General features: G+C 41.9%; 1 protein-coding gene and 1 long non-coding RNA gene across 4 annotated transcripts in view; one reads left to right on the plus strand and one right to left on the minus strand.

Annotated features, from left to right (window-relative positions):
* RNF145 (ring finger protein 145) overlaps positions 1-10,975 on the minus strand; it is a 45,298-nt gene extending 34,323 nt beyond the window's left edge. Inside the window, exons 1-2 of one of the 3 annotated variants that reach the window (XM_064520936.1) lie at positions 10,714-10,975; positions 2,224-2,437 (exon numbers count right to left, since the gene is read on the minus strand). In XM_064520936.1, coding sequence (XP_064377006.1) covers positions 2,224-2,407 — 184 coding nt within the window. In that variant the 5' untranslated portion in view covers positions 2,408-2,437; positions 10,714-10,975. Of the gene's footprint in view, positions 1-2,223; positions 2,438-10,070; positions 10,623-10,713 lie in introns of those variants that run through there. The other 2 variants (XM_026118627.2, XM_026118628.2) reach the window with 2 other exon arrangements.
* On the plus strand, positions 10,972-13,508 carry LOC135330026 (uncharacterized). Its single transcript, XR_010391739.1, has 2 exons — positions 10,972-13,024; positions 13,182-13,508. It is a non-coding gene; the product is annotated as an uncharacterized LOC135330026 (long non-coding RNA).
* The last annotated feature ends 3,400 nt before the right edge of the window (positions 13,509-16,908 follow it).

The following is a 16,908-nucleotide window of genomic DNA, read 5'->3' on the forward strand; positions in this document are numbered from 1 at the left end:
TAATCCAAAACGTTTCAATACTGGCAACAGAGATATATATATTTTTAAATAGCTGGCATGAAAGAGCCAGATGACAGAACTGACACTTCCATCTGATTCCTTTCAGAGGACAAAAGAATTTTTACTATTTGAAATATCTGCTCTGGCTGAATGATCACTACTAAGATACTATATTTTCTTACTGCAAATACGAACAGAGGATTTCTTTTCCCATAAAAACACATACAGATTAGCATGCTGAAACATACATGCAGCAAGTTATGTTGTTGAAGTTAGCAACATAGCACATTAGCAGTTAATTGCCCCCAATATTTCTTCAGAGAAGCTTCAATTCCCAAACTGGTGGAAAAATATTTTGTTTTCCTTACCTTCTTTACAAACGTAGTTTACAGATTTTGATACATCACTTTAAGTTATACTTTAAAATCAGACAATGAGATCTATATAAAATTGTGTAGACATGCAAAGTGAGTAAGCCCAGACTCACACAGAGCACAAAAAAAAAAAAAAAAGAAAGAAATAGAAAAAGAAAAAAGGGCCTCACACACCAAGGAATCAAAATAAATCAATTTAAAGAGTATTAAAAAAATTTTATCACTGCAAACTGTTTGGAAATCTTTTAAAACAGACTTGTTTGATACTTTAGAAATTCTTTTTGAGCAGCAACCACCAACTGAAGCAGTAAAAGTGCAGAAGCTCAATATTCTAAAAGCAAAGAATAAAAGATTTGCTGAGCAATTCTGCAACAGCCTAAAAGCCCCATTTATACAAGGAGCAGAAAGAAAGAACCCACAGGTTTAGTAATAAAATAGTATCCAAGTGAGAAATACTTTGCTAATAATACCTATCTGCTATGCAGTGCTTTTCATTGGTATATCTCAACGTACACAAGTGTGGGCAAGGTTATCAAATAGCTATAAAGAGCTGTGTCACAGCTGGAAATTATTTACTGACATACTGATAGCATACTGCAAACCTGTTAGTTTTGTACTAGAAACTGATCTGATAAACTAATTCCTAAAAAGGTACTTGCATGCATACAAGAGCACGCGCAGAACATGCAAAGCAGCAGAGAGGCAGCTGTAGTTACATTCCTCCACAGTCCAATGTCACATTCACCAGCAACAAACATGCTCTACTCTCTCCCATAAACATATAAAAAGACATAAGCCAGTAATACCAGCTTTTACATTAAAAGTAAATACATTGCTACCCCCAGTACAAGTATAATTGAGCTGTAACACAGAACGTTTGCAGTGACAGCGAATAAACTCTGAACATCATTTAATAGATTAAAAGTTACATGCCAATATTTCTGTAGTCAGGATTAAACCCTGGACATGCTACTTCAAAATCACAGCCCTCTAACTACTTAACTAAAAGGTATTTCCTTTAGTTGAGCGCAGTACGTCTTTATCCTCCAGGCCATCTACAAAGAAGAAACTCTGCATAGAGTTGGAAAATTACATGCTAGCCATTTCTCTCAAAGCCAGGCAGTACTGATGCAGATCCTCAATGGATATCAGCCTCAACAGTCTGGATCCAAACCCTAATTAACCCCATGTGCAGTTACTAGATGAATCACACACCCACCTGGAAAGCAGGTCCCAGAATAGCAATCCTTTCATCTCTAAAAACAGAATTCTAGCATTTCAGAGCTAAACTTGCAGGCCAAGCTTCAAACCTCAGCTCCCTGAGCTGCATTACTGATTTTGCCCATTTATCTGCAACACAGGGATTTGTTACATGCTCTAATCCACTCATAGCATATAGACTGTTCTTAAGGCTGAAGTGCCATACCCATGCAGCAGTGAAAGCTAACCTTCCGAGGCTACGGGCACAGTCCAGAGCAGGCAACCTCTTCCCTAGTTTCTTATTTAATGCCAATGAACTACACTACAATGCTTATTTTTTTCATGGCATTTCACAGAATCTTTCTTACCAGTCAGACACATGCCATAGCTGACGTGCTGTTTTTTCAGAGAATCAATAGCATTTCTGGTCACCAACTTTACTCTATACACATTGAAGCTAAATAATAAAGCTCAGCAGAAGTCCCTGGACAGGATTTCCTTCCTGCTAACATAAACAGCCCTTTAAATAGAGTCAATATAATTACAGCATTTGTTTTGTTATCACACTATTACCAAATTCTTAAAATTACTGTAACAGGCAAAACAGTATTTACTGCAGTAGTTTCCTCTTGAAGACATGTACACTTACCAACATAATGCATATTAAGGGCCAAGTACTTGTACTGGAAGAGAGGGTTGTTGTGCAGGCTACTTCTTTGGATCTGCTGGAAGAATGAGCTGACATCCCATCTGTACAAGACATCCAACAGCATGATGCTTGGGACCCTTAGGGCCACGTTTAATATGGCTTCCAACTTCTCCTTTGCAGCCATTCTCTTCCCTTTCTGTGAATTTGCAGCAGACTGTAAATAGCACAAGATAGACGAGAGTAATCAGATCAATCTCACTGTACAAACAGCTATTAGGCTTTGTGATCATATGAATGGGGGCTTCCTGTGTGGCCGCAAACAAGTGAATGAATCAACTGAGTTAAATTCAGATCCTGACAGGACAGCTTCTATTTTTGCTTTATAAAGGTCAATTTGCTAGCAATTTTCCATGGTAATACTGTAAGGAGTTGGAGGGTGGGGAGAAGGAGTTAACGCCAAGATAAAAATGGTCTAAGGGTGCGCAGTAAATAAACCCTCATTCTTATTTGCACTACTTTAGCACCCAAGACCCCAACATATTAGGTGCTACATACATATTAATATGCTGAACTTTAAAAAGCAAAGTTACCAACAACAAAATTCACAAACTAACCCTGCGTAGCTTAACATTATTTCTGTGGCTCTCAGGTGAAGCTACATTGGGGGGGGGGGGGGGGGTGAGGACAAAAAAAACCCATTACAGTCTATAGTGGTAGAGCAAGAGGAAAACTAAAGGATATGACAAAATTTGTGGCAGGGTCCTTTACTGAGATCCCCATGGAGTTGGATTTGCAAGCCACCAATTATATACACTATTAGAGAAATGCAGGTAAAGTATTCAAGGCTAAAGTAGGGATGATCTAGCAAGTGTTTATCCACAGGGAGTTATTCAAACAACCAAAAACAATCACTGCAGCAGGGTAAGTCCTCAGTTGAGTTCAGGTTTAGGAAAAGACCTAATCCCAATTAACAGGGGGACATTCTGAAAGAACTGCACCCCAATCAAAGAAACAGAAAAATCTGCACTTGGAATTGCACTTTTGAAAGTAAGCTATATAGGATTTAATTCAATTTGTCCTTTTTAAGATTGCCGCAATAGCCACTTCGCTCAGCGCAAGTTTTAAATAGATACTATCAAGCCAACATCAAAGCAAAGCACAAAATAAAACCATGCTCATATACAGAAACTAAACAAACTTTCCCCATTGTATAGCAGGGGACAGTAAAACACGCTATTATCACATGAAGTTCTGCTTGTGCTGCTGTGGACAAGCTGCTATAATAAACTGTTCACATGCACACCAAAAGCCACATTGACACTTGTCAAGGCATGGTGACAAAATTAATTCAGCTCAAAAAGTCAGGACAGACCAATAATGTCTCAGTAAACCACAGATTACAGGGCTGCTGCTTATTGTTTAGGTTTCAGTCTTACTTTTCTAGTTACATAAACTCAGACACCTTTTATAGGCCTATTGCAACAGCTCTATAAACCCCAAGACAGCACATCCTTTCCCTTGCACAGAAAAAGACACCTCATTACATTAGGCATCCCATACAACACCACTGCAAAGCGCATTTCACAATACTTTGCAAGAGGAATTCAGAGGTCACCCAAAACACTACCAGCACATAAAATGAATAACCAAAACCACCGTCCAAGCTGCTTAAAGAATACTGATACTAATGTTAAACATTTACTATAAATAAAAGATGGAGATTAAACATACAGGACTGTGCAAACAATTTGGGACCTTGCAGACTATACAAAATGTTTCAGCAGGCTGCATACTGAATTTCAAACCTATGCTCAAAACAGTTTATAGGCACACAGTTTTATCCATATCCAAACATTCAGTATCCTGTTTTGGTTTGTTTTTTTTTGAAAAAAAAAAATTGTTTTTGCCAAGTACACAGAATTAAATCTTAGAAATTAAGCTGTCTAAGGCTTTTTGCTAGATTATTTTTCCAAGTAAACCAGGGCTTAGGGGTGGGAGTGACTTACAGGTTTTCACTCTGTCATAAAAATACTCAAGTAAAATGATAAGTACCACCTGACTGACATCCTCATAAGTGTCAAAGCTTTTACAGTCAACTACAACAACTCAACTTCCAGGACAAGAAGAAAGTTTTCACTTGCGAACCTTAATCATCTTTTCCGTAATTACTCCCAGTGCAGAACTTCTGTGGACTTCTCCAACTATACTGAAAGTTAACTGAGGTTCTGCACATTCAAATTAAGCTGAAAAATCTGGGCAATTTTGCCTCCCAAAGTCACATACTAATGCTTGAGAAGGCAAGAAAACTGAGAAGTACAGCATTTGTATTGTATAACAAAATAAACTACAGCTCTGTTAAAACAAAAACTTTGAAAATCACACTACATTGCAATCGATAGGCTATGTACTATGAGAAGCTGCCATGGAAACTCTGCAGCATATTCTGTCACTGCCTGACAAAGCATCCAATATTAATAAGAAATCCTTTAAACTTAACTCCACTAGAAACGTGGATGCGTTAAATAAAGCCTCGGTTGTAATTACTGCCAAATTCTAACAGAACATAATGCAAGCAAGCAACAAAGTCCACTGCTCTAAGCTCATTATATTGCAAAGAGCTCTCACGATGCATTATTTTGATTGGTGGAAAAAAACAAACAAAAAAATAAAACCATTAAAATCCTAAAACCTTTAGATAAATGACCATGACAAGAGTTGGTAGATGCTCAGACATCAGAAAAAAAATATGTCATTCTTGTACATAGCCAAAGAATGCATTTAACAAGACTGGGAAGCAACTAGTTTGTCTCTCAAAATTTCTTCTCATTATTTCTAACATCCTCCTGTAACCAAATCAGAATGAGGAAACAATACAAATTTCAGTGGTTACGGCAAAACAGTCTTAAGAAGTTCAGATTCCCGTATTTTAAGTGAGTGCCAGCATAACTGCACTATTTGATAAGAAACATTAAAAAATTTCCCATCATACATGATCAATGATCATAGAAACATTTTTCTAGTAACGTAGTATTTTTCAAAAATCCCTTCCTCACCCGACAAACATATCTTGTCAAAAACAGATTCCTAGCTAGCTCTATGGACAACACTAGGATTAGCAAAACCAGATTTAAAAAAACAAACAAAAAACCTATGACAAATTGGTCCCTGATTTCCATTAGCAAAAAAAGATTCGCAGCAAGCTTAAAAACAAAAATCTCACAAATAATGCACATTTTAACTTCAAAAGAAGTTTATTTCTGAGGCTTTGCCATCACATAAAATTTTACCATTTCAATTGAAGCTGTCATTTATGCCACTTAACCTAGTGCACCTAGTTTGTGCACTTTTGTGCACAAACTTAAATTTAAAACTATCACAGGCAGAAAATACTCACTTGTAAAGCAGGACAAGTGGCCTCCCACAAAATCTGCATCCATTTAACGAAGCAAGTGCAAAATTAAGTTAACACAGTAGCATGTCTACATTTAGAAAAGCATTAATTATAAAGTCACTAAATAGTTACAGAAATACCCTAGAGTATTTGCAAAGGTAAGAATTGTTCTAATACTACTCCCACTGAAAATGATCACAGAAAGATACAATAACTGACTCCAGCTAGGATTAGAGCTTCAAAACTAGACTTGATACTTCAACGTTCAGTCTAGCATCTGTGAACAAAAAAGATGCTCATCCTCCCACAGGATTAAGACCTAAAACATTTGGAAAGATTGACTAGAAACCAGAAGAGATAGAATTTCAACTTCTGTTCTCTGTATCTGTGAAATTCTAGTAATTTTGGATATATCTGTGTAACAACAGACTTTGATATGTAGTCTAGTTTCTGCTTTATTTTTCATGCTACATTCTAAAATTAAATGTCACCAAGAAAAGCCTTGTTTTCTTCCTACAAAGTGAGCTTGGCTAGGTAGACCTTGAAGGGAAAAAAAACAAAACAAAATATACATCTCTTTCCACCAGTAACTTATCTCAACTGGGAACTGTAGCCAGGTTCAATGTCACAGTTTAGACCCATCAGCTATGTTGCGTTCACGCACTTCCCCAAATCCTCCATTCTAAATGCCTGCTGCTCTTGGGGCAAAACCAGGTATTTGAAATGAAGAATCCAGTTCTTCAGAGACTTAGATCTTTCCATCATCAGTTTGGTAAGGAGAAAATGAAGAACAGCAAAGTGAAGGAACAGGACAAAAAGTTTCATCAGATACACACTTAGAAAAGAATTTCCCTGTGTGAGTCTGTAGAAAAAAAAATCTAGACCTCTGGATTGTATGTGAGTCATCAGTCCATCAAAACGGTTCTTTTCCATGCAGTCAGCAGCAAGGAAAGCAAAAGATGTTTTGCTCCCATACAATTTAAATGAGGCCGAGTTCTATGTTGGCTAACAAGGACGGTGCTCTTAAAAATTTCTGCTGAGAAGGCCAGATACAGTGAGCATACCAACTATACTAATAGGGCAGTAAAACATTGCAGTCATGCACTATAATACTGTAACTAGGATCTGGTCAGCATTTCCATTAACAGTCAGTGTTTTCTAATTCATTAGAATAGTTTAGTATTTTCAAGTAATAACCAGATAGTATTTATCATTCAATTTAAAGGTTTACAGAGGGTCAGTTAGCAAATAGACTACTCAGTCTTGCTATGAAAGAAGTTAAAAATGAACAGTAATTTTTCTTTTTTCTTTTTTTTCCCCCCATCTGCTCTAACAATATGAATTGCTATAGTCCTGTTACAGTGGTGTCACTAGAGAACTGTTGTTTCCATATTAAAAGTCAAATGAGTTGCTAAACTCCTATTCACCCAAGACGCATTCAGCTGTGAACTGAGGCACAGCTAAGGTTAATCATTTCCAACAAACACATAAATACTATAACATGCTTTTGGAAAAGCAATTTTTATGGCAAAACTAATTAGGTCAACCCCTTATCTTTTCAGGAGACATAAGTAAACACACATTCACATTAACAGCATATTAAAATGAGCAAAAACATAACTGGAAACAGTTAACTGTAGTAGGAAAAAAAAATTACATTTCCAGCTCTAACTAATTCTAGCAACTTTTACACGAGGAAGAAGAAAATCAATTCAAGAAATGAGGATACATATCACAGAGCCATTAAGTTAAAGTTTTCTTTAAAAATTTATTTCTGGAGTACCTTCATCTGCCATGAACAGTTCCAACATTCTCTCAATTATATAGCAAGCGTATTATTTATAGGCAGCCTGTAAAACATCCTGTGCCTTTTATTTTTCATAAGCGAGCAGGTAAGACCAAGGAACTAAAGTCAGGGACTAACGCATGTTAAAAAGGCTACCAGATCCAGCAGATACGCAGTGAAATCCTTCTGTTGATTGCTACAGGATCAGCCCTGTGCCAGTATATTATCAATTCAAATCCAGGCACACTAAGAGGGACTGCTTGTGTTTTACACCATATAAAGTTATTTTGCTTAGTTCAGTTAGACACCTGAAAGACAGTAATCTAACTCATTAAAACAAAAATGCCACTAATTATATCCCTGAGTAAAATCTTCAGAGAAAAATGCTAGAGTGAACTTACACAAACGGAACCGCTCTGAGGTCCTTTCTGACTCTGTAATTTCTTGCCAGCCAAAGGTTTGGTTATATTAACTATTTGTTCAATCAGCACTTTGTTTTTTGCCATCACAGCCATGTTTGCAAGTCTACACCTACAAGCCTGCCTAACCACATTTGTATCAGCATATTCTGAGAGAATCTGGGCAGCAGTCCCAGAGCGCCTCTGCAGAGGACCGAACACCCAGAGGACCTGCACAGAGCGCCGATGACAGCACGAGATGATGCAGTCTACTGCAACCCACCTCAAAGAGCTTCATCGCAGGAAGACCAGCCACACAAGCAAAGCTTAAGTGCCCCATCTACCACACAGAAAAACTGCAACCAAAACATGTTACAAAGATGCAGATACATGACAGAATGAAACACGGTTCACCCACCACAGTTGCTCGTTTAGTTTTTAGCCATTTCAGATACAGGCTATGTTTAGAGATGGCAATGCCAATAACTTGCTACCCAACTCGTTAGAAGCTATAACGTAAAATAAGACTTTCAAGAAGGCGCTCTGAGTCAATATTGATGACATTTCCGTTGCTGCTGCCTTAGCTATTTGAGTCCTGTAAATAAAGAGCAACAGTCTCGTCAAATAGGTAGTTTAGCTTCCTGCAGTCTTGCATGACTACAACATCACATGAATGGTGAAAGCACTTAGAAAAGTTCCTTCTAAAACATGCTCAAACTCAGGACAGGCAACCAAAAAACTTTCAGAAAAGCACCAAGAGATGGAATATCTTACTCTGAACGTGCCTAAGCATACAACTAATTACAAAGCAGAAAAGCTTCTCCAAAACAAAAGGAGAAGTTACACAAGTAAATGCAGGGAAACGGAGACACTGAGGTGCTGAATCACATTCAAGATACTGGACACGGACACTGCACTTAAAAGACAAAACTACTGTGAACTGTCTGCTCTGTAACCTTATCAAACATTTCTAGGTGTATTTACAGTTAAAATGGATTCAGAAATAGAGGAAGTCACCAAACAAAAACAGAAAAAAAAATCCAGTCAGCTGAAATAGAAGGTAGCTAAGAGGGCACCATGAAACACTAAGCAGGCTATATACTTTCTCAAGGCACGGTCATTGGTCCACATTTTATTGGCACAACGAGCCTTTCTGAATCTGCCCCATGGATTCCAGCTGCTGAACCAGAGTATGATATTGATCTTTTTCCATCAACTGCAAAGTAAGGAAATCCCTGCTATTTCTTCAGATATGTTGCTTGGTTCAGGTCTCAAGAGTCAGAATTTAGAGGAAGTACTGACATAACCGTAACCTAAGACTGATGTAAAACAAGGTTAATACTCTGCTTCGGACGAGCAGCAGTTTTCTGCCTCTGTTCCTGAGATTTTTGACGATCCTCCTACATAATGGTGGTCACAAAGATAACCCTTTTCTCATTATATCCTCCAGCAATGCTAATGAGTTTAGGAATTAATAAAATTCAATCCTCTTTCATGACATTATGGCTCAAAAAAAGTAGCTGATTGCCATAGTTATTAAAAATAACTAGAGACAAAGAGAGATATTTCTCATGCGCAGCCAACTGATTAAGATAACTGCACAGATTAACCAAGGTTATAGATTAACCAAAGTTATAGGCTGCAATATCTTAACAGCTCTCTTATCTGAATAAATAAATATCTTTGATAATTTTTATTTGTAGGTAAGTGAAGATAGATTTAAATATGAACAAAGACAGTAAGTAAAAATTCTCTCCTCTTGAGCTTGACATCTGGGGGTGCATTTTACACACACACACAAAAAAAGTAACACAAACATAATCAAAAAGTATCCAAGAGTCCCACTTCCAGAGAAAAAGTTAGTAGAAATTCTTGTATTAAAAACTACAGAAGGAAGAAGCACATCAACGCCTACAGACTTCAGCAAAACACGTATTTTGAATGAGATCACAAATTGCTAATGTTTATGAGTCAAACTTTACAGAAATCTCCTATTTACCTGGTAAAAAAAAAAAAATGTTTTGCCTACAATGTCTCCCATCTCCTATTCTCCCTCGGTTAGGGATACTCATTTGCATTACAGAAAACAGAACAAACACCTTTTTTCGGTTTATTCTCCCAGCCACGCTGCTCACGCCCCGCTCCCGGTAACACCGTTTATCTGGCACCCGAAGGACGAGCGCCGCGCGACGAGCTGACCGCCTGCCACAAGCGCGTGTGACCCACAGAGCCGCTCCCGACCACGGAAAAGCAGAAATTTCGCATCGCCAACCTGATTTCAGAAAGAAGGTCTCGAAAAGGGGAAGAAACGAACGTGACACGAGCGGGAGGCCGGCGAGAGCCCCGCTCGTCCCGCGAAGCGGAGACCGCTGCTTACATAAGCGTCACCACAGGCTTCAGGGCTCTTCCCCGGCAGGGACCGGCCGGATCCCGGCGCCGAGCCGCAGCTGCGCCCCTCACCCCGCGCCCGGCCTGCGGACAGGGGCGGAGGAGACATTCGCAGCCGCCGTCCCTCAGGCAGCCGGAGACGAAGCCAGGCCTGCGGGAGGGCAGCGCCTCGGTCACGGCTGCGGCCCCGGCCAGCTCCCCCTCGGGGGGCCGAGTCCCGCCGCGCGGCCCCCGCGCCCCGCCGACCGGCAGCTCGGCGCCCGCCGCCGGGCCGAGCTCGCGCGCGCCCCCGCCGCGGCGGAAAGCCCCTCGCCGCCCGCGGCGCCTCAGCCGCGCCTGAACTCCAGTAACCCCGCGCGGCTCGCTGCAAGGCGGCGCGGGCGGGGGCGGCGGGGGCGCCGGGCGCCGGCGGGGCCGGGGAAGCCCCGGCGCGGACACCCGGCGGGGCGGGGGGGGTCCCCCGCGGCGCCCTGCGGGACGGGGGGAGGGGCACGCGCGGGAGGCGGCGGCTCGGCGTGGGGGGTCACCTGGGCCGGCGGCGTCACCTCCTCCTCCTCCTCCTTCCTCCCCTCCCCGGCGGCGCGGCGCGGCGGAGGCTCCGCGCCTCACAGCGACGGCGGCGGCTCGGTGCCCGGCGGCAGAGCGGCTCCTCGAGGCACCATCGCGGCGCGGCACCGCCTCAGGGCGCCCACACCCCACGGCCCCACGGACGGGCGGCCATGGCCCCGCTGCCTGCGCGCGCGCGCCGCCACGCTCCGCGCATGCGCGCGCCGCCGCTCGGGGAGCGGGGGGGGGGGCTCCGTGCCCCGCCCCCGCCGCCGGGCGGCGGCCCAGCCCGCTCCGCCCCTCCCCTGCCAACGGCAGCGGTTTGGTTTTAAATCCTGGGGAAAGGTCTTTTCTCCTTTCTTTCTTTTTTCCCCTTCCCTCCCCTCTGTGGACGTATAGGACTCATCAGGGCGGCCGCGAGCCGGAGCCGTGACCCCCAGAAGGCCGCGGGCGGCGGCAGCTCCGCCGTTTGCCTAATCCTCCGCGCGGCTGCTGCCACGAGAAATCGGCTTAATGTGTCAGGGCGGGCTCGATCTTTTCCAGCAGCCTCCAGCCGCCCCCGTCGTCCTCCTTCCGCAAAACCAGCCAGAAACCAATGACTTTTTGTTGTCATCCCCCTTCAGGCGGAGGGACGAGGGTCGCATCGGGGCCGTTGGCCACTGCGCAGCCTCCTCAGCTAAGGCTCCCTAAGAAAAACTGCCGCCCAAGAAAAGTAGTGTTTTTGACCTTGATGTTTGAAAAGTTACAAAGCCACGTTGTCCGAGAGACTTTGCCACAGTGAGGAATGAGAGAATACACTGAACTGGAAAAGCCTGTAGCTCACAGGGGTTGGGCTGGCCGGCTTCGTACTTGCTTTTTTCCTTCCATCTCTAAGGAGAACTGGAGCGTTTCGCGAGCCACATGTGTTACAAAGGACACACGACACAAGGAGTGCAGATACAGGAAAAGGGGCGTTGGGTGCTTCTCCACCTTCTGCTTTGCAAAATTACTCTTCTCTGACTACCCAAACATTTCAAAAACACCAGAAGAAAATGGTAATTTGAAGATTCCTGTGTTAACTTTGGTGAAAACCCTGGTAGGGCCCGACCCCGTTGCATGCCCACACAGTTGTATTTGGTCTTAACGCTCCAGACCTGTCGGCTCTGAAACTCCTGTCAGCCTAGTGACGAGCAGCACGGCTGCCACCATCTGCCCGGGTGCCAGCTCTGCCCGGTTCCCCTTCGCAGGAGCGAGAGCACCTGGCACGACCCACGGAGGCCTCCAAGGGCAGCCTTTGCTCAGGCACCATAGGAGAGCGCGGCTTGTCAACACAGCTTCTCACAGACTCAAGATAGTTTAAAGCTTTCTGTTTACGTGAGGGTTCCTGAACTCAGTAATTCTCTTCTTTAGGAAGAACGAAATATGCCTGTCCAGGCAAACTAAGGAGATGGCTATGCATGTGATTATTACTCATAAGCACTGTGTGTCTTCCAGGGATTACAGAGTCCTCCTCCTGCACATGGCTTCTCTAAGCCGCTGAGTTTCTCTACTGCCAGTTAGTTTCCTCCTTAACAGGTCCCTGTATGACAAATGCTTGCTACTCTTGTTCCTCTTTGTTGTTTTATGAGTCCTTTTATCAGTCTTGCCACTATCACCTAATTCTCTTGTTGTATCTGAAGTAAACACACTGCTCCAAACCCTGCAGAGAATGTGGGAGAAGCATGGCTTCCACCAGGCTCCAGCCACCCCGTTGTTCTGTCTGGCTCGGCCTATTCACTAATTAGTCGCTCTTATTCCCTAAAACTTGTCAGTACCACTACCCCACTTCTTATCACAAAGTGTGTGAGCCAGTTGTCATGTAGGGCATAAGAACTGTATCCTGATTTCTATGGATTGCCGGTATTCTTGCACCGTATGTGGGGAAAAAAAAAATCACAAGTCACTTCTTTTCTGTTCTTTGTGGGCTTGGTTCTATGCTGATTAAGCCAAGGGCAGTGGCTGCCTCTGTAAATCCTACTTCCTGTCTTCAGCGATGCTTCTGAGAAAAAAGATGGCAACTAGCAGAGAGAGAAAACAACTTCACAACTGTGGGGAGCAAGAGGTACTTCTAGGAGATGCAGTGAAAATCTCTGTTACTATTTTGGAAGTATTCGTATCATGAAGGTATCATAACAAATCACCAAAGTTCTCCTATCACTGCAAGCAAACGATAGGAACTGAGCTCCACCTTTATTTCATTCCATCATCTCTCATCACTTAATTCTTAAAGTGTATTACTTCAGAAAAGCACAAGCTTTCTAATGGGCAGACCAGGTATGTGGCTTTATCATTGTTTTACTGTCAGGCATGTCTTTAAAAAAGTACTTCAACTTTCTGCTTCACTTCTCTGGAATTTTAAAAGCCTTTTCTATGTTTGACATTGGGTTGCTAAGAGTTCTGAATTCAAGGATTGTTTATTTCTCATTATTAGCAGAGGCATTTGGATTCCAAATTTTCAGCAATCAGCAACTGAGGACTGAAGGAGGCCAGCATGGAGACATCTCATTAAAACTTTCAAAAGACCTTCTCAGAGTTCAGATAATGTGGAAGCTTGATTTGCCCGTGTGCATGGACAAATGCCAGCACCCCAAACTGCTTACAAAGAAAATCCCTCATAAGAATTCTCCAGAGCAGCAGAATACACTGACATGGTAGGATACTGCATGCCTAAGATAGACAGTAACACCGGAAGTTTTATTTGAAGCTTTTTGTAATGAACTGTTTCAATAAAACTTATGTAAAAGCTGTATCTTAATAAGCAGGAGGTCATGTTACATAATGTAGTGTTTTATTTAACAATTAGGTCTACAGAAAAGTCAAACAGACAGAAGTTAAATAATGTAAACAATAAGAATGCCCATGAAACCTAACTTGGTGCCTTATGTATGTGCCTTATAATACAGATGGCAGCTAGCCCCCAAAACCTGGGTGTTCTTTTCTTGTACTCTTATCCCATTCACTAAACACAGAAACAAATAAACTGTAATTCCTGCAGAAACACGTACCCAGACACAGGAATTGGGAACGTTACTCAGTTCCACAACAGAGACTTAGCCAACATATCTCTTTCTCTAATTTACCTAATCTTACTCCATGGTCAGAATTTCCTCTGCTATTCATTACCTGTGATCCTATTTTCTAAGTCTCTTCACATCACTTGGTTTCTCATTGACTACCAGTTTTCCTTCCACCCTCACTGCTTTTCAGCGCTCCTTTGAGCAACGCAGTTAATTCCAGTCTCTCAATTTCGTATTTATTTTCAGTCTCTCCAGGAAACCAGTTCTACGGTATCTCTGATAACTATATATCTCATACCATTATATATATTTTTACCATGTTCATAATACTGAAGAGCTCTGACTCCAAAAAGATAAACAGCTGCTGTAATTTACAGTTTACCTAAGGAAGAGCCATATCAATCTCTGTATTGAGAAGCTAGAGTGCTGAGTGGTGATGTAAGGAAAGTGATGAATCAGGTTTTGTTCTGTGAACAAAAGAATCACAGTTCTCTCCCAAGGTCCCTTGCCAGTTGGGCATAATCTAGAATACAAAGAACTGAAGTAAATAAAATAAGAATAATTGGGCCAAATAGTAGCAGAAAAATAACAGTCGCATTCAGAAAGTGCAGAATCATATGGTATATTGGTACAACCCCCTAGTATTTATAGCATTTCACAGTGCCAACATTAATTAAATAATCTTGAAAAAACTCCTGTGAGGAAGCTAGATAAATATTATGCTAACCTCCACTTAACTAATGAGGAAGCTGAGACAGGCACTTGCTGTATTAGTGATCACTTGAAAATGTGCTTCATTTCAAACTTGAGGCGTTTCCATGTCTCCAGCTGAGCTGCTAGCTACGACAGCACATCACGTTATTGAACACCGAGAATCCAGCCCTCAGCGCTTTGCCCAGAGCCACGCAGTGACTCAGAATCGCAGCGTGCATTCAAACGCTAGAGTTTCTAGGCCACGGTGATGGCAGCGTCCAGGAAACCAGGCTGTAGGTTATATTACATTTATCATTAGTGGTCATGAACAGAACAGAAGGCTTGCACAGAAATCTGCATTGGGCTGGAACCACTTGTACAATAAAGGCTTGAAAAGCTTGGCATTCTCAGACATCATTGCCTTCACTGCCTGCTTAGAACAAAATATAAAATGGAGAAAAGGGACTGGGAAAAAGTATTAAATGGAAAATATTGTAAAAAGAGTAAAAGAGTTGAGAAAGGAAAACAAATGCATGAAACGGAGTAAAATTCACAGTAAAATACACTGCTTTTGAGCTCTATTTTAAGGATCCTTCTGCGCCCAGTGGAGGATATGGGCTCCCTTCTAGATTTTTTCCTAGCATGGGTTCAGTTTAGAAATGGGGTGGAGAGACTGGCACATACTCAAATGAATTTTCCAAACACAAAAAGCAATTTGAAAAAAAAGTTGTAAACCTTGAAATCCAGGATGTTGCCCCTTCATAGTCTGCATCCAATTAACATCTGCATCGATTCTGCACCCACTGAAGTCAAAGAATGTAGCAGATATTTATCATCTCTCAGCCTTGCAATGTGTCATTACCTTCACTTTCAAACTCCTTTTCTCCATGTGATTTAAACTTTTTGTTAATACATCATTCTCAAAAAATCCTTTTGACGTTTCCATACCATTTTCAACTTTAATAATCATTTTAAAGGATTCTTATCTACCACTCCCCAAATGGAGTTGCTACAGGGATTTTCCTAAGGGATTTTTGTTTTCTAATATGCAGCATGCACAACAATTTAGGAGATTAGCTCCTAGGCTGGAGTATACACAGGAGCATATTCCTCAAAATGCTCAGAAATGCTTGCTGTGAACATGAGACACTGGAATGGAGCCATTAGGCATCAATTTGTCTTGCAGTCACTTCTTTTATTTCACTCTGCAGCATCGCAGGACATAGTGCTCATCAGGATGAGAGGGAGTAAGCATTTGCTTTAAAACTTCCCCACTACTTTTTCTTCCTTCTTGACCTCCAGGAGTTTACCATAGTCTAAACCCAAAGAATACCACCACAACACAAATGCCTCAGTACAAAGAAAAGACAATGCTGTTTGGGCTCTGAATTATAATGATGTGGTCTTAGTTAAATTACTTGACCACTCTGCACTTACTAATGTTAGGATTGAGCACCACCACGTGTTTTCATAGCCAGGAAAAAGGACGTATTTATCTGTGGCACACAAATGTTGTTAAGATCAGAGTGTTTCTGAACTAGCACAGAGAAGTCCTAGTCATGGCTCAGGCTTCAAGATACTATAATACCAGTATCATACATGAAATGAAGTATCAGTAACAATACTTACACTTTCTCATATTCCTCCTCAAAAAGAAAAAAAATAAAACCAAGACTCCTACTGCCTCCTCTCCAAAAGACAGCTTTTTAAAAGCCAATCAAGCATTCATAAGAATGTATTAGACTACAAGACTAGAGAAGCTACCACACTATATACCACTTTCCTAGCCTGAATTTTTAAATACGCCTGGAGGGCGCATAGTTTTATGACAGGGTGTGACTTAGTTGCTACTTGCTGCTCTGGAAGCGTTCCAGCACTACCTGTAACGACGCGCCATAAAAGCACAAAGAAAACCCTTCGAGACTGAGATACCTACCGCCTTGTTTTACACGTGTTTGCACGCAGGCAGCAGCAGTCACTGCAGTAGTCACCCTTTTGTTTTGCTCTTTTGGAAACCAAATCACTTTTATGCTAAAAACTGAATATAGAACAGAACTCAAAATACATATCCAGGCAGGAAACCCATTAAATTCACTTCCAGTCAGGAAAGAAACGGACTGCGGTAAATCAGCTTCCAGCCAGTTTTTATTTATACTGCACTTATTTGCTAAGATTTGATATACTTGATAGGAATGGCTCCTAAATTCATAGATGCCTTTCTGAAGAAGAAACAAAGCTTTATTTGTTTCCTGGGTGCTCACCTCTCCTCTTTTGTTCCCTTCCCTACTTATCTCAAAAAAAAAAAAAAAAAAAAAAAAAGGAGGAGAAACAACATCTAATCTCGCTACGGAGCAAGACCTGCCAGGTGAGCCAGGACTGCAACTTTCAGTCTCTCCCTCGCATTCAGCAGCACCTCTGCCGCCGCCAAGGGGAACTGCAGGCCGCAAA

This window comes from Dromaius novaehollandiae, chromosome 15, assembly GCF_036370855.1.
Source record: "Dromaius novaehollandiae isolate bDroNov1 chromosome 15, bDroNov1.hap1, whole genome shotgun sequence".
NCBI lineage: Eukaryota > Metazoa > Chordata > Aves > Casuariiformes > Dromaiidae > Dromaius > Dromaius novaehollandiae.